Source organism: Oncorhynchus mykiss, chromosome 23, assembly GCF_057628025.1.
Source record: "Oncorhynchus mykiss isolate SJ-2025 chromosome 23, ASM5762802v1, whole genome shotgun sequence".
NCBI lineage: Eukaryota > Metazoa > Chordata > Actinopteri > Salmoniformes > Salmonidae > Oncorhynchus > Oncorhynchus mykiss.
In genome coordinates, this window is record NC_143044.1 from 11121168 (window position 1) to 11144078 (window position 22911).

The 22911-nt window shown below is 47.1% G+C and overlaps 1 protein-coding gene across 12 annotated transcripts in view; it reads left to right on the top strand.

Annotated features, from left to right (window-relative positions):
- Positions 1–22911, top strand: part of LOC110502431 (latent-transforming growth factor beta-binding protein 1) — a 134931-nt gene that overhangs the window by 49630 nt on the left and 62390 nt on the right. For all 12 annotated transcript variants that reach the window (XM_036959791.2, XM_036959792.2, XM_036959796.2 and 9 more), the window contains exons 5-8: positions 8228–8395; positions 17148–17351; positions 17545–17819; positions 18761–18860. In XM_036959791.2, coding sequence (XP_036815686.2) covers positions 8228–8395; positions 17148–17351; positions 17545–17819; positions 18761–18860 — 747 coding nt within the window. The remainder of the gene's footprint in view (positions 1–8227; positions 8396–17147; positions 17352–17544; positions 17820–18760; positions 18861–22911) is intronic.

Consider the following 22911-nt stretch of genomic DNA (forward strand, 5'->3'; position numbering starts at 1 on the left):
CGTCATCTGTGGATATGTTGGGGGGGCGGTATGCAAATTAAAGTGGATCTAGGGTTTCTGGGATAATGGTGTTGATGTGAGCTACAGACGTGAGTGCTACGGGTCGGTAGTCATGTAGGCAGGTTACCTTGGTGTTCTCGGGCACAGGGTCTGCTTGAAACATGTTGGTATTTCAGACTCGGTCAGGGACAGGTTGAAAATGTCAGTGAAGACACTTGCTAGTTGTTCAGTGAATGCTTGGAGTACACGTCCTGGTAATCCGTCTGTCCCTGCGGCCTTGTGAATGTTAACCTGTTTAAAGATCTTATTCACATTGGCTACGGAGAGCGTGATCACACTGGAACTGTTCAGGGACAGAATGTCAGCTCGGGGATTCGAACTTGCAACCTTCCGGTTACTAGTCCAACGCTCAAACCACTAGGCTACTCTGTACAGTCTCTGTGCGAACAACGTCATCAATGCACTTATTGATCAAGCCAGTGACTGATGTGGTGTACTCCTCAATGCCATCAGAAGAGTCCCCTAACATATTCCACTCTGTGCTCGAAAAACAGTCCTGTAGCTTAGCATCTGAGTCATCTGACCACTTCTGTATTGAGTGAGTCACTGGTACTTCCTGCTTTAATTTTCGCTTGTAAGCAGGAATCAGGAGGATAGAGTTATGGTCAGATTTGCGGAATGGAGGCCAAGGGAGTGCTCTGTACGCATCTGTGTGTGTGGAGTAAAGATGGTCTAGAGTTTTTTTCCCTCTGGTTGCACATGTAACATGCTGGTAGAAATGAGGTAAAACTTATTTAAGTTTCCCTGCATTAAAGTCCTCGGCCTCTAGGATAGCCACCTCTAGATGAGCGTTTTCTTGTTTGCTTATGGCCTTATACAGCTCGTTGAGTGCGGTCTTAGTGCCAGCATCGGTTTGTGGTGGTAAATAGACACCTACAAAAAATATAGATAACTCTCTTGGTAAATAGTGTGGGCTTCAGCTTATCATGAGATACTCCACCTCAGGCGAGCAAAACCTTGATACTTCCTTAATATTAGATTTCATGCTCCAGCTGTTATTGAGAAATAGACACAGATCACCACCCCTCGTCTTACCGGTGGCAGCTGTTTTATATTGTCGTCGTTCAGGCACGAGTCATTGAAACATAAGATATCACCGTTTTTAATGTCCAATTGGTAGGATAGCCTTGATCTACGCTCATCCAGTTTGTTATCCAATGATTGCACGTTGGCTAATAGGACTGATGGTAGAGGTGGCGGATTACCCACTCGCCGTCGGATCCTTACAAGGCACCCGACCTACGTCCCCGATATCGCCGTCTCTTCTTCATGCGAATGCAGGGATTTGGTCCTTGTCCGAAGTAAATCCTTTGCATCCGACTCGTCCAGTACGAGGTGAGTAATTGCTGTCATGATTTGCAGAAGCTCCTTTCGGTCATTTGAGACGGTGGCAGAAACATTATGTGCAAAATAAGTTACAAATAATGTGAAAAAACACACACAATAGCGCAATTGATTAGGAGCCCGTAAAACTGCAGCCATCTCCTCCGGTGCCATTGAAACATTTAAGATGGTATGTTAGTCTTTAGATGGGATCTATATAGAAACATCTGTCACATTGTCAGCTGCCTCTAGTCAGATAAGTCTTTGCATGGTAAATACATTGTCTTACTCAAAAGTCATTTCATCTAAATGGATAAAAGGCAGCAATTGTTCCTTATGGGCATAAACAGTACACACACTCACACACACACACACACACACACTCACTCACGTCTGCTGTAACTGGAGCTTGAAGTTGGGCAGCAATGGGATTGTTCAAATTGCAGCCCCAGCGGTAATGGCATAAAGAGTTAAGCATTGCCTGCTGCTCGGCTCTGTCTAAAATGAATTATTAGCCTCATTTTCAGTGGGCAATTTCAGATACAGGAAGGGAGTGGGAGAGAAAACTAAATGACAGAGCAAGGTGATACACTGTGTCATCCAACAGAGAAGCCCTCAATTGCTGAAACAACAATTGTGACAGACTGATATGAATGGAAGAGGCCATCTCCAGTGTGCTGAGCTGTTGAATAGCTGTTATCTGCTCCTCTTAAAGCTCCCCCGCTGAATAGCCTTGCGGCCCCTTCATGGAAGACACATTGTCTTCCATTTACACTTTACGATGTGGCCGAACAGTCAAGTGGCTTTTGAAAGTGAGATACATGAATAATGCATGGCTTGTGGTTGGACGCGTAGTGGCTTGGAGGATTTTATGATGATTTCCCATCTCATGGTATGTATTTAAGGTTATACTGTACATCTGATATGCTGTACACCTAGAGGTATACTCTCTACTGTGTTGGCAGAGGATATACATATTTTAACCTCCTGTTAGACTTCCTTAGGTAAGTAAGTCATTTGCTGACCTGGAAGTGAATGGCTCCATGTCCATCTACCATCATGTCCATCTACCCAGACAGTCTCTGTGCTATAAATGGAGCAGTCTGCAGACACAACAGCCTCCGCTGGTCTCTGTCTGCGTCTTCCTCCCTCTCCCCTCTGGGGCCCTTGTGGCTGCAGTGCTCAGCCAGCCCCAGCCTGGCCACAGAGCTACAAATAACCCCAGTCCACTCTCATACAGCTCCAGTGTGGGACCATCAGGGATATGTCCAGGCATCAGAGAGAAGAGAGAGAGAGAAGAGAGAGAGAGAGAGAGAGAGAGAGAGAGAGACATAGATGGTGAGAAGGGGAGACGGAAAGAGGGGACGAAAGGAGAAATACAGTAGCGATGCGAAGTTCGGCTCTTTTTTACGGACTTTACTGATTTTTACAACTCTTTCTGTTAAAAAAAGAAAAATATTTTTGACTAATTTCTTTAATTTGTAATGCCCAGAGCACGCAGGACCCCCTACTGATGAACAAGAAAGAGTCATGATTCTACAAGCCTCTCGTTCTCTATAGGGGTATTAGAGCTGTCATTTGTGACAGAGACTTATAAAAGTGTGCTTCAAACAATGTACCGTTTTGATTGGTAGGCATAAAAATAGGATTATTTCTCTAACTTTGAAACGATGTCTTTGGGGCCGCAATTGGACTACATTGTGGACTAGTCTTGGCAGAACACAATGCTTGACTGCAGCGAGGGAGATAAGCACAATATCGTTTGCGAACTGCAGCAGCCCCTTAAACGATTAGCTCTCGAGTTTGAGTTTGTTGAGCTGAACATCAATAACATTCAATAATCAATGAATTGCATTCATTCTTGCACCATGCGATCAATGATCAGTTCGAACATGTATTTTTCTTCTCTATGCTGCCTGCAGCATTAGTTGGTTGGAGCACGTATCCAGAGCTGCTAAGCCGGAGGAGGGCGTATTAATCCCAGGTCAAACGAACAAGTGAAATGAGTGAATCATGACTCTTGAGTCAGTAAAAAGAGTCATTCAAAAATATTGAATTGTTCACAAACTGCACATCACTAAGACACAGTAGAGGTCTTAAAAGGAAAATGAATGCACCTGTACAAGGGCACAATATAACCCAATCTCCTGCCCCCTGCCCCCATCCCCTGCCCCCCTGCCCCCTGCCTCCCACCCCCATCCCCATCCCCATCCCATCCCATGCCTCCTGCCCCCTGCCTCCTGCCTCCCGCACAAAACGCTTTACTCCATCTTGCAAAACACTTACAGTAGATACACTGCCTATGTTACAATGAATGGCGCCTCAGGCCTTCAGCTCCCCATTGGTAGGGATGTCACTGTTGGCTTTAGCCCAGTGTGCAGTGGTGTTGGTGTGCTACCTGACTGATGGAGTAGCAGACAGGGGAGAATGTTTGTGCTCCTAAATCGCTGGGCCTGCAGCCTTCCTGTCAGCCCTGTCCCACCCAACAGACAGCCTGTCAGCAGCTAGCTATGGTGCCTTGTCTGGGAAAGCCATTCTCCCCGCCGGCCACTGTCCCCCAGCTCTCCCACACAGACAGCCTGTCAGCAGCTAGCTATGGTCCCCGCCGGCCACTGTCCCCCAGCTCTCCCACACAGACAGCCTGTCAGCAGCTAGCTATGGTCCCCGCCGGCCACTGTCCCCCAGCTCTCCCACACAGACAGCCTGTCAGCAGCTAGCTATGGTCCCCGCCGGCCACTGTCCCCCAGCTCTCCCACACAGACAGCTTGTCAGCAGCTAGCTATGGTCCCCGCCGGCCACTGTCCCCCAGCTCTCTCACACAGACAGCCTGTCAGCAGCTAGCTATGGTCCCCGCCGGCCACTGTCCCCCAGCTCTCCCACACAGACAGCCTGTCAGCAGCTAGCTATGGTCCCCGCCGGCCACTGTCCCCCAGCTCTCCCACACAGACAGCCTGTCAGCAGCTAGCTATGGTCCCCGCCGGCCACTGTCCCCCAGCTCTCCCACACAGACAGCCTGTCAGCAGCTAGCTATGGTCCCCGCCGGCCACTGTCCCCCAGCTCTCCCACACAGACAGCCTGTCAGCAGCTAGCTATGGTCCCCGCCGGCCACTGTCCCCCAGCTCTCCCACACAGACAAACTAGGCTCCCGCTCTAAGCTGTAGATCGCCGTGTTGGAAGGCTACATGTTTGGCTTCAGACTGCTGTCTTTGACCCCATACAGGGAAACATTGGACCAGTAGAGTTCCACCAGGGGAGCTCAAAAGAAGACCCTCTTTTTCCTTGCAGACTCGCTTTCTCCATACCCCCCCCCCCCCCCCCCACATCCCTCCAGTCTAGCCTAGCATGTGTGTTCTCAGCCCCTTCCTCTTGCATCCCCTTGCGTCTTCCATGCTGATTGATGTCTGCGTTCTGTCTGAGACGCCCCTCCAGCTTCTCTCTCCATATGCTCCACAGAGCTGCTCCACAGAGCTGGAGAAGTCTAGGATCTGGAGAAGCGAAGGATCTGCTTACATACGGAGGCAGCTCTTATGGAGGCAGAAGAGGGATAGAGGGATGAAGGCGGACATGTTTTATCACTGTTGAGGCCAGGGACTCCAAGCTGTGTCAGAGTAATTAAGGCATGTGTTGAACATGGTGCAGGGGGGCTGTCAGACAACAGCAGAGCCTTAATCACCCAGAAGTAGCTTAATCACCCAGAAACCCCAGAAAGTAAAGAGCTACAAACTACTGGGAGGTAACGGCCAAATTAATGCTCAGCCCCCAGAGAGAAACCAGTACGTTTTTTGGGTCACGGTGTGATGAGGTTGATGGAGGTAAACCGGCATAATACAGTGAACGCTAGAGTGCAGAGAGACTGAACGACATGAGAGGCAATGTCTAAAAAGGGACACTCCGCTGGCCGAACTCTGCGTAGTCTGGAGCGATGGCGCAGCGTAGCAGACACAGGAAGCCCTGGTGTGACACGGGGGATTATACTGCAGGTAAAGAACGCAGGACCTTTCAGCAGGCAGCGGCAGTTTGATGGAGAGGTTGACGGTTCTCATGAGTGGAGCCGTCTATAGGGTCTTAAAGAAGCAGAGCAGGTTGTTAAAGCAGACCTTTTCCCCCATCAGCTCTCCCATGCCAGCATCAGTCAGATCAATGCTCCTTCCTACATGGGAACGGCGCTCCTTCCTTCTACTTGGAAATGACATTTGGCAAACTTGTCTTTTAAATACTATGTCTATTATGTATATAATACAGTTGGCTCCAGTCTATTAGTCCTTGGCATATGACTACATCATATTAGTTCCCCTTTATGTCCACATCATCTTTTTTTTTAAAAATCTTATGGCAAATATTTAGGCGGCCCAAAAGTCTGTAATCCAGTGGTTTTGCCTGCTTTCTGGTTTAGAGGAAAAAGCCCTCTCTCCCCTTGGCCATGCTCCCTGCATCTCTGCCCTGTCTGGTGTGAACAGCTGACAGCCGCAGACGAAATGTTGAGCTCAGGAGTCTGGGGTTTTGGGGAAGTTTGGATGGGTGGGGGGTGGGGTGGTGGGTGGGCGGGGGTACATGCAAAGTAGTAAAGACAGGACGTAGAGAGAGACGTTGGTGAAGGGAAAAGGAAGATGTGAATGGGAGAAAAAAAGGAAGGGGAGCTGAGGAACTTTCTATAAAGACTTGTGTCACTGAATGCAGAAAAGTAGAAGGGGAAAGGTTGGAGGAGGCTAGTCTGGGAAGGGATGCGGTAAACCTCGTACACATGTTTGTGATCAATACTCTTCCCTCTGTCTCGCTAGTCTCCTTCTCATTCTCTCTCTCTCTCCCTCCCCCTCTCTTTCTCTGCCTGTCTGATATGAGGGCTGGGTTTGGTGGTGAGGGAGGAAGGAAGGGGAGAGGATAGGCGAATGGGTGGACGGGTAGGCTGATAGTTTCTATCTCGGTGCAGTGGGTAGCCTGTGACTTCATCCTAAAGTGCAGAGAGGGAGAGAGAGAGAGAGGAGGTGATCTTAGGAAGAGACACAGCAAAAGCATTTTGGGAGAACTTTCTTTCGGACAGAGGTGCCAAAGACCTAGAACATTTGCTAGGTGGGAGACAGGAAAGAAAGGGAGGGAGAAAGTGAGAGAGAGAAATAAGAAGAGGGAGGGGAGAGGCATAGACAGGGAGGGAGAAAGTGAGAGAGAGAAATAAGAAGAGGGAGGGGGGGAAGGCAGAGAAAGGGAGGGAGAAAGTGAGAGAGAGAAATAAGAAGAGGGAGGGGGGGAAGGCAGAGAAAGGGAGGGAGAAAGTGAGAGAGAGAAATAAGAAGAGGGAGGGGGGGAAGGCAGAGAAAGGGAGGGAGAAAGTGAGAGAGAGAAATAAGAAGAGGGAGGGGGGGAAGGCAGAGAAAGGGAGGGAGAAAGTGAGAGAGAGAAATAAGAAGAGGGAGGGGGGGAAGGCAGAGAAAGGGAGGGAGAAAGTGAGAGAGAGAAATAAGAAGAGGGAGGGGGGGAAGGCAGAGAAAGGGAGGGAGAAAGTGAGAGAGAGAAATAAGAAGAGGGAGGGGGGGAAGGCAGAGAAAGGGAGGGAGAAAGTGAGAGAGAGAAATAAGAAGAGGGAGGGGGGGAAGGCAGAGAACGGGAGGGAGAAAGTGAGAGAGAGAAATAAGAAGAGGGAGGGGGGGAAGGCAGAGAAAGGGAGGGAGAAAGTGAGAGAGAGAAATAAGAAGAGGGAGAGGGGAAGGCAGAGAAAGGGAGGGAGAAAGTGAGAGAGAGAAATAAGAAGAGGGAGAGGGGAAGGCAGAGAAAGGGAGGGAGAAAGTGAGAGAGAGAAATAAGACGAGGGAGGGGGGAAGGCAGAGAAAGGTAGGGAGAAAGTGAGAGAGAGAAATAAGAAGAGGGAGAGGGGAAGGCAGAGAAAGGGATGGAGAAAGTGAGAGAGAGAGAAATAAGACGAGGGAGGGGGGGGAGGCATAGACAGGGAGGGAGAAAGTGAGAGAGAGAAATAAGAAGAGGGAGGGGGGGAAGGCAGAGAAAGGGAGGGAGAAAGTGAGAGAGAGAAATAAGAAGAGGGAGAGGGGAAGGCAGAGAAAGGGAGGGAGAAAGTGAGAGAGAGAAATAAGAAGAGGGAGAGGGGAAGGCAGAGAAAGGGAGGGAGAAAGTGAGAGAGAGAGAAATAAGACGAGGGAGAGGGGAAGGCAGAGAAAGGGAGGGAGAAAGTAAGAGAGAGAAATAAGAAGAGGGAGAGGGGAAGGCAGAGAAAGGGAGGGAGAAAGTGAGAGAGATAAATAAGAAGAGGGAGAGGGGAAGGCAGAGAAAGGGAGGGAGAAAGTGAGAGAGAGAAATAAGAAGAGGGAGGGGGGAAGGCAGAGAAAGGGAGGGAGAAAGTGAGAGAGAGAAATAAGAAGAGGGAGGGGTGGAAGGCAGAGAAACCAGGGCCGACTACACCGCCATGCCCACTCGTTGTGCGTCTTGGAATAAAGCATGGCATTGTGATCTGCCAATACCCACCTCTCAGGGAACTTGACTTTTGATGAAGAATTGGAGTGCATCCCAGAGTTTTGTTTGCTGAGCTCTCTCTCCCTCTGTTTTTTCTCTTTCCCTCCTCATGTTTCAGAGACGCCACCGGATTTAGAAGCAGTGGGAGAGAAAGAGAGAGGGAATGAAAGAGAAAGATAAAAGGGGAAAGGAGAGACACAACGGGGGTATATGTGAATAGAGAGGACAACAGTCCTTTCAGTTATTGTTTTGACTGAACTCGTTGTTCGTGATCGTCTGTGACAGGCCACTCAAGGTGTTACTGACTAACCAATGGATACAAGACTGACTAGACTCTCCCTCCCTTCCCTCTTCTTTCTGATGGTGTGCTGTGCGTCCCGACTGGCAGTGGGGAACCACACGGGACGGATCAAGGTGGTCTTCACACCCACCATCTGCAAAGTGACCTGCACCGGGGGGCGGTGCCAGAACAACTGTGAGCTGGGTAACACCACCACCATCGTCAGTGAGAACGGCCATGCCGCAGACACCCTCACTGCCCCCAACTTCAGAGTAGGTGAGTGATCTCTGGTCCAGTTTATCATCACCCTTCCCCACCTGCTTCTGTCTTGTGTTCATCCAATGTGGTCGCTGTCTTGTGTCTGGTGATTAATGCGGTAGAAAGCATCCGGCATCAGGGTGGTTTATTATGTTGCGTGTGTTGGTGCGTGTGCGCATGATCTGCGTTCTGTATGAGGTGAGAAACTATTTTGATGATTGATGTTTACATTATGTGCCGACTGTATTTTCCTGTATAAACGTGTAGTATCTGATTTACATGCTATATACCAGGGATTATCAACTGGATTCAGCCGCAGGACGATTGTTTCTGGAGCGGATGGTCAGGGAGCCAGAATATAATCACAAATCATTTGTATACTGCAAATTGACCGCAAGAAGCCCAAACAGATATCAAATTTGACTAAAACATAATCATTTCAAACCTTGCTTACATTTTCATTCGATCCCAAAATGTAAATCACTTGGAGATGATTTCCTGGTGTTTTTACAGTATTTGATGTCCATCAATGATGGTCAGAAAACTTGGGGGGCCAAATGAAATCATTTGCGGAAATTAGGCCCGCGGGCTGCCAGTTGGGGAACCCTGCTATATGCAAAATAGAATAGTGACTGTTCCAATACAGGATCACAAAAGGTGGGTGTTCCTTAATGTGTTGCACAGACCCTGGAAAAGTCTAGTATGTTAATCTGTCTCAATCCTTATACGGAGCTCACCACTGTCTGTTGCCCCTTGCTCTTGACACAGACATGTGGGAAAACCCAAAGAAAACCAATTCCTGTCTGACTCAGCAGCAAACACAGATAGGAGAGCGCTCGCTCTGCTTCTGTGACTTTAATCATGTTTACATACTGCTTTACTCATCTCATATGTATATACTGTATTCTATTCTACTGTATTTTAGTCAATGCCACTCCGACATTGATCGTCCCAATATTTATATATTTCTTAATTCCATTCTTTTACTTTTAGATTTGTGTGTATTGTTGTGCATAGTTAGATACTACTGCACTGTTGGAGCTAGGAACACAAGCATTTTGCTACACCCACAATAACATCTGCTAAATGTGTGTATGTGACCAATACCATTTGATGTTGTTACTCAGTTTGTGGTTCAAGATACTTTCTTTAATCATCACTAAATGCCTATCTCATGTTGTGAAGTGCATGCAAATTTAGCAGCTTAACTTGCCTTTTCCTGCTCTTTGTGCAGATCTGCAGTCTCGAGCGTTGCTCTGTCCGTGTGACTGTCTCTTTAAATGAGAGCACCTGGCGCAGTATCAGCCTAATGTACCCGTCGAGGCATGCAGTCTGTCCCAGGCCGGCTCTTCCCTACATGCTCAGAGCCAAGAGAGCTATTAAGTAGCACAGACGAGAGCCTAAAAAAAGGAGAGCAACGTTTCATTTACAGTGTGCGGGCCCATCTCCAGCAGCAGAGATGGAATAAATCCCATGGTTGTTTATCATACCTGAGTGATGAGAAAGAAGGAGGAGGAGGGAGAGTTTTGCTTCATAATAACAAAAGGGGGGGGGGGGATGTGTCCCTGCTTGCTACAGGGTGTTGGCTAATTAACACGCTTACCAAGCCCATAACAAGCTTAAGTTGTTTTGTGATTTGTGACTCATTTATCCAGGGCGAGTTGCAACTGTTCTTTTTACCCACTTAACACGGTACTAAATGCCTGTTGGAGGCTCTGCAAAGGAAAAATGTATTTTACAGTCCTGTGGAAAGAGGGTTAGATCATAGTGGTGGGTTGAACTGTGCTGTTCTTACGACATTTTGTGCAATTAAAACACAATACATCCTTTGAGAATATGATAGGAATAATTTGATGATGTGGGTTGGATTGGGGAAAACAAAGGCGTTAAGATGAGGGGGGAAAAAAACCTGCCGGTGATTTTAAGCATCCGTCTGATTTACAAGCAGCAGCAGTCTCATTTTCTCCACATTCCTTTTTGGGTTGCTGCCCTGCCTAGTCAGCGCTCAGGGCTGGAGGCCTGGTGGTTTTGGGCCGCCATATTACCCTCTGTCGCCGATGGAGACAGCCCCTCAACTCTCCCTGCAGTCCAACTCCGCTAGACTTGTATGTGGAAAGAGAGAAGGACCCAGCTGTACAGTCTACTGGCTTGCAGATTGTATAACGGTCTTGTTCAGTTTCCATATCAGCTCCTTACTGATAACGGAATAACATTTCTCCCTCGCATCCTCTCTCTCTCTCTCTCTCTCTTCTTTGTCTCTCTCCACTGTCACAGTATTCTATGGGGGATAAGGGATCCTTTCAGAGTGGTGTTTCTCCAGACCTCAGTGGTCTTTTTGGCGTGTTGTGTCCCCAGTTGTGCGCATTGCCTGTCCAAGTATTGTGAGCCTCCTGGATCGGTCCAGGCTTCATATTTAAAAATGGTCACGGCTGCCAGTTCATTTTGTGTGTTAGCTTCGTTCTAGACGATTTCATCAAAATAATTCCTCTGTTTCCTATTATACGGCCATAGCGGGAATTAATACAAATGTATCAGCATGGCGTCTCATTCTTCTCCTCTTCCTATTAACCATGTCACTGTACAGTAATTCACTTTCCACACGCTTGGCGATTGGCCTCTGGGCTTACTCTTGCAATTATCACTCTCTCTCAACCAATGAGTGTAAACCTTGGGATGTATTTATATGTCAACTTCCCCATGTTCTCTCATATTTGCTGTTTTTCAGCAACAGTTGTCGACAACCATCCCCCTCCCCACCACCAGCTATACTACCCTTAAAGAGATACTTTGGGATATTGGCAGAGTCAGAGAAACTGATGGATACCATTTGTATGTATTTGTGTCCAGTAGAAAGGAAGTTGGAGGTAGTTTTGCGAGCCAATGCTAACTAGCATTAGTTAGCAATTGTACTAGCGATAGTTAGCAACTTCCTTCAAACTGCATTCCTCAGAGACAAGGCCATATCCCAAACTATTTAATACAATTCTATTTTGCAATCTGTCTCTGTTGTTCATCCAGTTAAACCTGTACTCGATTGAACTCAAGATGGAGGTGAGATGGAGGGAAGCATTTTATATATACCCCTTTTCTTCACACAGCACCTCTACAAATACACGACATGGCCAAAAGTATGTGGACATCCCTTCAAATTTGTGGATTCAGCTATTTCAGTCACATCCGTTGCTGACAGGTGTATAAAATCGAGTACACAGCCATGCAATCGCCATAGACAAACATTGGCAGTAGAATGGCCGCAACTGAAGAGCTCAGTGACTTTCAACGTGGCACCATCACAGGATGCCACCTTTCCAAAAAGTTAGTTCCTCAAATTTCTGCATTGCTAGAGTGTCCCCGGTCAACTGTAAGTGCCGTTATTGTGAAGTGGAAACGTTTAGGAGCAACAGCTCAGCAAACAGCTCAGCCGCGAAGTGGTAGGCCACACAAGCTCACAGAACGGGACCGTCGACTGCTGAAGCGCGTAGCAAGGTAAAAATTGAAGCAACATCAACACAAGAACTGTTTGTCGGGAGCTTCATGAAATGGCCAAGCAGCCGCACACAATCCTAAGATCACCATGCAGAATGCCAAACATTGGCTGAAGTGTTGTAAAGCTTGCCGCCATTGGACTCTGGAGCAGTGGAAACGCGTTCTCTGGAGTGATGAATCACGCTTCACTATCTGGTAGTCTGACGGATGAATCTGGGTTTGGCGGATACCAGGAGAACGCTATCTGCCCCAATGCAGTGCCAAACTGTAAAGTTTGGTGGGGAAGTCCCTTTCCTGTTTCAGCATGACAATGCCCCCGTGCACAAAGCAAGGTCCATTTTTTTTGTCGAGATCGGTGTGGAAGAACTGGCCTGCACAGAGCCCTGACCTCAACTCCTTCGAACACCTTTGGGATGAATTGGAATGCTAACTGCGAGCCAGTGTTCGACCTCACTAATGCTCTTGTGGCTGAATGGAAATAAGTCCCCACAGCAATGTTCCAACATCTAGTGGAAAGCCTTCCCAGGAGAGTGGAGGCTGTTATAGCGGCAAAGAGGGGACCAACTTCATATTAATGCCCATGATTGTGGAATGAGATGCTTGACGAGCAGGTGTCCGCATACTTTTGGCCATGTAGTGTGTGTCCCATTTCAGGGAAGAGGTAAAGAAAGAAGCCGATAGATTTCCCCGGCTCTCAGGACAATTTCCATAAATGTTCTAATTCCTCAGGTAACCTGTTCAGTTTTTACAGAGGTGAGAAGGACCGTAATGGAGGGGTTCCCATTCCATTTTTTGGACGTCCATGTTGACTTTGGGTGGAGGTAGTTGTCTGGAGGCCTATGTGTCTGGAGTCCTGCATGAGACTTGATTAATGAGCATTACACACTAATAGTGCGTTTAGGCTTTCACTGGACCAAAGGAGTGTAATCAGGTGTTTGGTCTGTGCCTAATTGAAAGCATGTGAGGCTCCCGGGGAAAGAAACAAGTCTGCAGCTCTCTCTCTGTCTGCCTTGTAAAGGAGAGTGCCAGGTATTTAACTGAAACACTTTCACTGAGTTTTATAGGCTCCCTTCTCTCCCACGTACGCAAGTTATGGCTGGGTGATCATCTGGTGAAGAATAAAACCTGTAGCTATGGAGGAAGGGGAGAGTCCAGCGGTTGCCAGTGGCGGAGCGTGCTGGAGAGTTTATGAGCTGTGCAGCTCCAGCCTTATATGGAGCTGGAGATGGCTGGAGTCAACTGCTCTTCTGGTATCTGTCATTTCCTCCTTGTCAGATTTCATTAGTTTATAATCACCGCATTGTCATTTCCTCCCTCCAAGTTTTGTTTTCTTCTTTGTAGATTGCATTTATTTTGTCATCCCTACCTGGGAGGCAGGGAAGCGCTGCCCTGTTTTTACAGTCTCAGTGGATGGGCTGCCTGCGGTGGAGTGGGAAGCGATGGGGGCTTCTCTGGTTGCCAGATCCTGTGCCCACAGTAAACACCAGGCACTAGCCTCTCTCGTGAGTCTAGGGTTGCCTTGTCTGGGCCAACCTGCCTCACTGCTCTAACCACTAAGTGTGATTTTTCTGTGAAATGCCAGACACCACGTCTTAAAATCTCATTAGGCACCCAGGGGCCCTACACTGTGTTGCTGCTGACCCAGCCTCCTCTAATCACACATCCCTGGCCCGCGGAAGGAGCACAGCAGCCTGCATTAATGAACAACTTCCAGGGCTCCAGGGCTCCGGTCGTCCCTCTCTTTCCCTCTCTCACTTTCCACTCTCAACCATTTAGTGGATGAGGAGGAAATTAGTCAGTGTGGTTGTGTGTGTGTTCGTCAGGGGCGCAACTTTGGCTTTAGAAGTGGGGGGGACATAATAATTATTTTTTTATTTTTTATTATCCAGTCGGATAAACATGCCAAACAGCCTACCGACCTCTCAGAGGCGTCTGCGTGGTCCTAAAGCACACCATTGCCTCGTTTGGATCACATTCCAGTGATAAAACTGGGGGGGACAAAATGCAATTCCAGAATGTATGGGGGGCATGTCCCCCCCGTCTCCAGTGAAAGTTGCGCCCTTGCCGTTAGGGTATTTGTGTTAACTGTCTCTGTGTACATCTGTGTGTGTGTGTGTGTGTCCACAGTCCACCAGGTGAAATAGTCTCCTTAAACTCTTTTACTCTGTGGTAGTCAAAAGAAAACATCTGGAGCGCATAAGACTGTGGCTGATTTTGGAACTGAGGTACTGAGGTCACTCTCTCTGACTCAGCTGATTAAGGCATTTAGGCCGTTCATATTTTTTAAACCTTTGCAGTGATCATAAAACCAAACCAAGTACACTGTATCACTGCTGTTAATGACATGTTGACATTGCTATTAATTGTACAACAAAAAAAAATGTTAAAAGAATATTGAATATTTTGTGACTACTACGATGTGTGGATTAATTTCCTTTGAATGCTCTTACATTGATTTCCCTTAAGTGGCTGACTATCAGAGGTCAATCAGATCAGGTCTGATAAAGTTAAATGGCTGTTTGAAAGAGTGGGTTTTCCCTTCCCACCCTGTGATGTTTTGGCACACACAGCTCCAGTAGCTTGTTTTCCGCCCACAACAAGATGAGTGTGTAACCATTATGGTGTGGTTAGTGGTTCTAGGGGATGGGTTGACAAAACACGTTCTATCAGATGAAGTTGGGTGGTTATGGGGGTCATTCACCCCAGTAAGCAGTCTATGTAGTTATGATCTCATTAGGCTCTGGGAACCACAGCTGTGGCTTCTGGTGGAGGCTCTATGACATCATACTGAGGGCTGCGGAGGAGGAGGAGGGCAAACCGGATGTCAGTCAACAAGAGACACAGTTACTCATCACATTAGGCATTGTGATTGACATTTTTAATGCACGAATGAACCTCATTCAAAGAGACTGGAGGTGTCGGGTCACGTGGTCAGGAAAAATGACCGACCCTACGTACTCATCCAATTCGGTTTGATTTGGGGCCCACCAAACCCATGATTATCATGTGTAGATCCTGCTCTGTTCAAATGACCAGTCAGTACAAATGTGGCAAACGGCTTGTCAACCAGTTTGATTAGCCATATATACTCTCTCAAAGCACATTTTACATCGATGCTGTCTCTTCCAGACACCCCATATGTAAACAATAACCCATTGTCCCTGAGATGCCTTTGCATATCAAACAGAATGTCACCTGATGCTCCTAATGCCACCAGCTGCATGGTAATGACATGGGTCAGACCTGGGAGGGGACTGGTGCTGGGGAAGGGCAGAGTCAGAGAGGACTTCAAACAGAACTCTAGAGCAGGTCCCTGTATGGGCCAGATAGGATCAGAGGCAGCCGGAATGTGAGGTTTGGGAGCGGTGTTGTAGTCACCATAATGAGAGGGTTGGGGAGAGGCAGATTTATTACAGCTGTCATTGTGTCACCGCTGCAAATCCTAACAAACCTTGCCTGTCCCTTTTCTAGGAAAAACACACTAAATGAAAGGGAAAAAACGTGGATACAATATGTGGGCAGTATGGTAGTGACCCGGAGGCACTGAACACAAAGACTATAGGTCCCAGGGCAAAGAGCTACTATATACTAATGTTGTTGCTATAGTTGGAACATGTATAACTTTCGCTATAATAAACTCGAATGCCTCTTTCGAGGAATTTGGAACACCATTTTCATTTTGAAACACTAGCGCGAGGCTAATGTCTACGGTTGCCTCTGAAGGTCTGAAAAGTGTGTGATTTGCGTCAGAACACGTAACACCACCAGGGATTTCTGCTGTGTGTCTTTGTTTGACATGCTTTACTACAACGTTGCAATAGAGTGCCAGAAGAGGCGTGATTACTACTTCTCTCTCTCGCTCAATTGAGCAATCGACTCGCGGTTTGCTGAGGAGATTCCTGCACTGGTCGAAAGGGCGACAGACCCAGGAAGCCTAGACGGCAGAGACTGTGGTGTTCCCCGTAGGCAGCAGGTATTCCCATTTGAGAGAGAGAGAGAGAGCAAGAGAGAGAGACCGCCTCTCTGTCTGCTGGTTGGACTGACAGCTTGATTCATGCTGGCGACCCACACGCCATTGACAAATATTTCAAATACACTGGGGGGGGGGGGGGGGGGGATTCAGTTCCCTCAGACCTTTTCAGAGGACGGATCGGCAAACAAACCCTCCACAGAAGGTCCTTCAGCCTGGCAATTATTGAAACTTACTGCCTGAATGGAGCCTTTAATGTTCTCCTTTGGATTCTATATTTCTCATTTGTTTTTCTTTCTTTAAATCTGGCGTGTGGTGCGTGTGGTGGCATGTGCGGCGCGTGCGGAAACTAGCTGGAGATATGAAGAAATTCCTTTGTGGATGAATACGCCTTGGGTGACTGACAACTCTGAGACAGAGAGAGAACGTGAAAAGTGAGACTGTAGGTGTGAATGATGGTTTGAGAGAGATAGTAAAAAGAATGGAACACTTACTCAATTTTGAGTATGAACATCAAGGCATTTCTGTGTCATTGCCCCCTCTGGAGAGTAATACTTTCCTGGTCACACCTCTGTCATTTGGTTTGGGTCTTAGCCTCAAGCAGCCTTATCTGGGCCTGAAGTCTCCCTCAGAACCAGGCTGAGCTCTTCATGACTGTCAGAGTCCGGATGGAAAACACACCCTAGGGCTGAATACATGAATACATCACAGGCTCCTCAATTAATCCAGGTTTGCTGAGGAATTATGCAGTCTCCAGGCATAATGGATCATTTGCCATCCCCCTCCTTGCTTCTTTGTGATGAATATTGATGGCGGGGGAGCCAGGCAGTGTTTGGACACTGAGCTGAATGTGTAATGGCGTAGAACCCCGGAAGACGAGGACGGAGATGTGAACGATGGCTGAACAACACAGGCTTTGTTCTCCCTGGTCTGGATGGATCCATCATGCTTTTTAATGTTGCAGCTTGTGATTCCGGCTTCATATCTTTGTGTGCCAAAGCACAAACCTCCTAGAGGAGGTCTTTGGCATATGGACGCTGGAGTGGGAGAGAGAGAGAGAGCACTCAGAGAAGAAAACAATATTGGAAGACGATAACTCTTGGAGAAATGTCAAACAAAGTTCATAAACAGTGGTTGTTTTGTCTACTTGCTCTTTATTTAAAGGTTGATCAGCCTCCGAGTTAAAAAACGTTTCCAACAATAAACTGCTGTGAAATGCTCAGTGTGTGTGTGTGTGTGTGTGTGTATTATCATTGGGTTCGCTGTCACCTGTGGACACAGCTGGCTAAACTTCACGTTCTTTGTGTTCTTTAGTGGTGTGCCATCTTCCCTGCATGAATGGAGGGAAGTGCAGTGCCAGGGACAAGTGTCAGTGCCCGCCTACCTTCACAGGGAAGTTCTGTCAGATGCCTGTTCAGAACGGGAATGGGCAGCAGCGCCAGAATGGACAGCAGCAGACGTCCCAGATTCACTCGACTCACACTCTGCCGCTCACCTTCAGCAATGGACAGAACCCTGGTAAGATAGAGTCCAGAAACATGGAGTTAAGGATGATTTTTTGAAAATGTTAGTTTTTCATCCACAGGCATAGAGGTACAAAAATGAAGGAGTATCCAGTAAGTGTACATCCAGTAAGTGCAGTCGGGGAACATTAAGTTCCTCTTTTCAATAACGTTGACCCAACGTTTCCTCTTTCCCTTGTCTCCCCTAGTGAAATATGCCCCCAGCATCGTGAACATCCATGTGAAGCATCCCCCAGAGGCCTCGGTGCAGATCCACCAGGTCTCCCAGCTGGATGCCAATGGGCAGAATGGCCACTCCCAGACCCAGTCCCACTACACCTACCACCACTCAGAGAGCAGCCAGAAGATCCAGCAGCAGGGACACAACATCATCTACCCCAACCTGCAGAGCTACGTACCCCAGTATCAGCCTGTCTCCAACAGCCAGCTGGGGCGCTGCTTCCAAGAGACCACTGGCACACAGGTCAGAGAGGGACTAGGGGGAGGGGAGGGATGGAGAGAGAGAGAGGAGGGATGGTGGTGAAGAGTGGGGTAGAGAGAGGATAACTGGAAGTGTTGAGAGTGCAGATTGAGAGTATTGGAAGACAAGTTAGAGAAGGACAAGTGGAAAGGTGGGGGTTGGAGAAAGAGAGTGGAAATAAGAGGGGGAGAGTTTGTTAGGATTTGTGGTTAATGAGTACTGCTTCAATGCCAGCCATTTATCATTCTTTGCATTGGAAAAACTACAATCAAAGTAGCTGTTTGTGCATCAAACTAATCTACGCTAATCTAAATCGATGTGTGTTTAAATGGGGGGGGGGGGGGGAACAACCATGCCTCAATTTAAATCAATGCAGGTGTAAGAGCCTTCCTGTCATTTTTCAGCCTGCTTTATACCCAGAGAATAAAGATCTTATCAACACCAAGCAACTTTTCCCATCTTAGAAATAGTCCCTTAACCCAGGTCAGTGCTTAAATACATCCAAAGTTATTAGCAGCATTGGCAACTCGCCCATCTTATCCACTCCAGATCACCATTCAATTTGGTTTGCATTTTGCAGTCAAATGGACGTTGTGGTGATAAGGCTCCATCAGCAGGCGAGGCGCCGACGAGTGTTCCCTTATCAGTGTGTGTCCATCTGAGGGAGGCTTGGCGACAGGATGTGTTCTATAATAGAGCTGTTCTGTCTGAGAGTTGGAGTTGGAGTGACAGATGGGCATTGTGTGATGCTGATGGCTCACAAGCCCATGTCGTTGTTCTGCAGCTTTTTTTTATTACTTCAGCCAGCCAAATAGAGGAATATGGAGTTTTCTCCCGGCTGAAAATACTGAACTCGCTCACTCAGTCTTTCCCTCTGCTGTTCCTTCCCTCTCCCTTTCTCTATTTCTCTCTCTCTTTCTCTCTCTTTCTCTTCTAAATGCCAGTGTGGCAAGGCCCTCCCTGGTCTCAGCAAGCAGGAGGAATGCTGTCAGAGCATCGGAACATCCTGGGGGTTCCACAAATGCCAGAAGTGCCCAAAACCATGTAAGTACCGATGTAATACAAGTAACACTCTTTGACCGGTGTAGATTATAATGCTTGGCCTTTATCAGAAGGGGAATGGGGAGTGAGAGAGACTGTCGTGGGATAGACAGGCAGCGACAGAGACAGATGAACTGTACACCCAATTAAGGACGTCTCAGCCCAATGAAATTTGTCTCAGCTTATGTGAGTGCTGTGTGGCTATTTGCTGCCGAGACACAGTAGTTGAAGATAGATCCGGTAATGCACCTTACTGGCACTGTGGAAGCAGTTTACTGGCATGTGCAGTTTCTCACTTCCTAACTGCTTCCAAGAAAATGAGTTTTTTTGTGTCGAGACAATCAACACATTGGAACCCGACTTCTGCCAAAAAAAGGAGGGGTAATGGTTTTTCACAGAGAATGACAGAGAAGGGGGCAGAAGGAAATGGGCGGGTGGGGGGTAGTTGGAGAAATGGTAGAATTCAGTGAAGACACGCAAGTGTGAATGTGCTGACTCACATAGCAAACAGACCCAGACCAGACACTGACCCACAGTTATGTTCCAACAACCGGACCCCTGGTGTCCAGTCCACGGACTCACCTCATGGTAATCCTCTAATAACTTTCTTGTGACCTTTTACACTCGTGGGAATTGGCCTATATGGGTAAGGCTAAATGTTCATGTTTATTGCAGAAGAAGTATGAAAAGCATATGCAGGCATGGTAGCAATTGAAACGGAACAGTTTGGAGATTATGGGAAAATGATTAGGCCAAAGTTGAGGACACAACAGTTCACCTGGGACACAAAACTGAATCCAAATATCACACTGTTGATTTTACACGCATTTTACATTTACTGTACTTTTCGTCGCGTTTGTTGACCACGAAATCTGAAAATACTCTGGATACATTCAGTAACATGATACGAATATTCCTGGAAAATGTGGGGTAGGTGCGACATAAGACCAAAAAAGTTACACGGGTTTGAGTGAGAGGACTAACTGGCCACACACACCTCTCCAAAGTGCGCACAGTTCCTAAACTATTTCAAGAAGAGTCTTCAACTATAAGGTGCTTCTGGGCTCTTCTAGCTGTGCTGTTGAGGAACTAGAGGAAGCACACTTGTAGTTGTTTGGAACACAACCCTGCGTCCCCGCCATCACACAGTTACTGTTGTTTAAGCAATCCAAAAACGGCCCAAAAACATGACCAGCTATAAGCAATAAAATACCATCTACCAGTGTTAGGCTTTCACAGGGCTATTCAGAGAAACAGATTGTCATTTTGGTGCGGATAGAAAGAAGTCATGACTGCATTCAGGTGTGTGTTCTGCGGCAGATTGTCATCTTGTAACTGTACATCTAACACAGTGATAACATTTTCCTGACACTGTATATGACACGAGTTTTAGGATATGGAAATGTGAAGTGCACATTTTTACTCACGGGTGTTTGGCTTGCTTGTATAACTTCACAGCAGTATTTATTCTAATCGTCAGTGTCTCATCTTTCAAAATACAACGAGGCATCTTCATTTACAGCATGTCCCTCACTCAGAGAACAAAATCAAATCAAATCAAATCAAATTTATTTATATAGCCCTTCGTACATCAGCTGATATCTCAAAGTGCTGTACAGAAACCCAGTCTAAAACCCCAAACAGCAAGCAATGCAGGTGTAGAAGCACGGTGGCTAGGAAAAACTCCCTAGAAAGGCCAAAACCTAGGAAGAAACCTAGAGAGGAACCAGGCTATTTGGGGTGGCCAGTCCTCTTCTGGCTGTGCCGGGTGGAGATTATAACAGAACATGGCCAAGATGTTCAAATGTTCATAAATGACCAGCATGGTCGAATAATAATAAGGCAGAACAGTTGAAACTGGAGCAGCAGCACAGTCAGGTGGACTGGGGACAGCAAGGAGTCATCATGTCAGGTATTCCTGGGGCATGGTCCTAGGGCTCAGGTCCTCCGAGAGAGAGAAAGAAAGAGAGAATTAGAGAGAGCATATGTGGGATGGCCAGTCCTCTTCTGGCTGTGCCGGGTGGAGATTATAACAGAACATGGCCAAGATGTTCAAATGTTCATAAATTACCAGCATGGTCGAATAATAATAAGGCAGAACAGTTGAAACTGGAGCAGCAGCACGGCCAGGTGGACTGGGGACAGCAAGGAGTCATCATGTCAGGTAGTCCTGGGGCATGGTCCTAGGGCTCAGGTCCTCTGAGAGAGAGAAAGAAAGAGAGAAGGAGAGAATTAGAGAACGCACACTTAGATTCACACAGGACACCGAATAGGACAGGAGAAGTACTCCAGATATAACAAACTGACCCTAGCCCCCCGACACATAAACTACTGCAGCATAAATACTGGAGGCTGAGACAGGATGGGTCAGGAGACACTGTGGCCCCATCCGAGGACACCCCCAGGACCAAACAGGAAGGATATAACCCCACCCACTTTGCCAAAGCACAGCCCCCACACCACTAGAGGGATATCTTCAACCACCAACTTACCATCCTGAGACAAGGCTGAGTATAGCCCACAAAGACCTCCACCACGGCACAACCCAAGGGGGGGGCCAACCCAGACAGGATGACAACAACAATGTTTTATAAAGTTGCCCAATTAGCGGGAGGGACGGGGGCGTCTTCTTGTCGCGTGCTGTGCTCAAATTCAGAACGGCTGTCAGTCAAAACCCATACAACGCTGTGAAGCGCAGAGCCTGATCTCTGGCATCTTTTATAGCATGTTACTATACAGACACTGCGTTCTAATTTATGGGCTTATCAGTGCCCAAATCTGCAATTATCAACCCGTATATACGGGCACAAGTGGAAAGGGCTACAATAGGTGAAAATCGTTCCCTCTAATACCCCCAGACGAGCGTTACAACATTGCCGTGCTTGTATCATCCATATTTGGTGAAATAATGATTTGTACAAGACCCAGACTGAAACCCAGACACATTATCTTGATCTTTCGTCTTTTTGTGTTTATAGTTCTGGAAAATGTTGAACTATGCTGGGATGCTAAAAAAATATGCTAGGAATGAGAAATTGGGAGATCTGTTTTCAAATGAACATGACACAGCCTCGCTCTCATCACCTGAGACACATTACACAATGTAGCCTAGTTACGGCAAGTAACAACAGAATGTCCAGCCCAGTCATTTCAGAGCAGCTGCTCTTGAGGCACTGCTAGCCTACCTCCAATGAAAATCCTAGCTTTGACTTGCCTAGCTAAATAAAGATCAAATACAAAATAATGCACTCTCACGAGTTGCCCAGTCACTTGTATCAGCTGGCAACAGGCAAAATAAAGACGTAGAGTCACATTCATTTGGGAACATAATATGACCCTTGTGTTTATCCAGATTAAAAAAAAAGGTGGCTGGCTTCTGGCCCTGTGGGTTTATTTTGAGAAGAGATCTGTTTAAAAAGAGAAAAAAACCTGGATGTCTCCATATCAGTAGTCTGTGTTCCCACGTGGCTGTCCTGTCTTTCTCTTCCTGGGCTATTTTAGCTTGTTGTTACCCGGTGGGGGAAGGTGAGGCCCATGTTTGCATTAGACCCTTCCAACCATCTCCCAAGGGTGCTGCTTAAAGAATGATCTTTGTTTCTTTCGCACCAAAGCTATGGGACCGTTGAGAGCTTGGGAGACTGAGGGGATGGTGGGAGGAGACGGGGGTGGGACGCGGTTAGAGATATGTGTTTTCATCAATTAACTGGAGGGCGGTGGATATCCTCGCGTGAATAGCTTGTACTCAAGAAGAGCTCATAAAAAAAACAACTAATTTGTAACCCAGAAAAAAGCTATTAGTCTGCCTCAATCAGACAGGCATCAAAGTACTCTGTGCCCTCAGTGCACTTTGGAGATGAAATAACTACGCTTTAATCATTATCAAATAATCTTATGACAGCTTTTTCATTAACTCTCATTTTATGTCAGGGAGACTTTTCCCTGTTGGGCCTGAGAATCAAGTTTAACTTGGTTAGTTTGTACTCCTGTCTTACCTGACAGGTAGACTCTTTCAAGGTCAGAAATCACCACACATATTTTTCTACCATTACTTCCC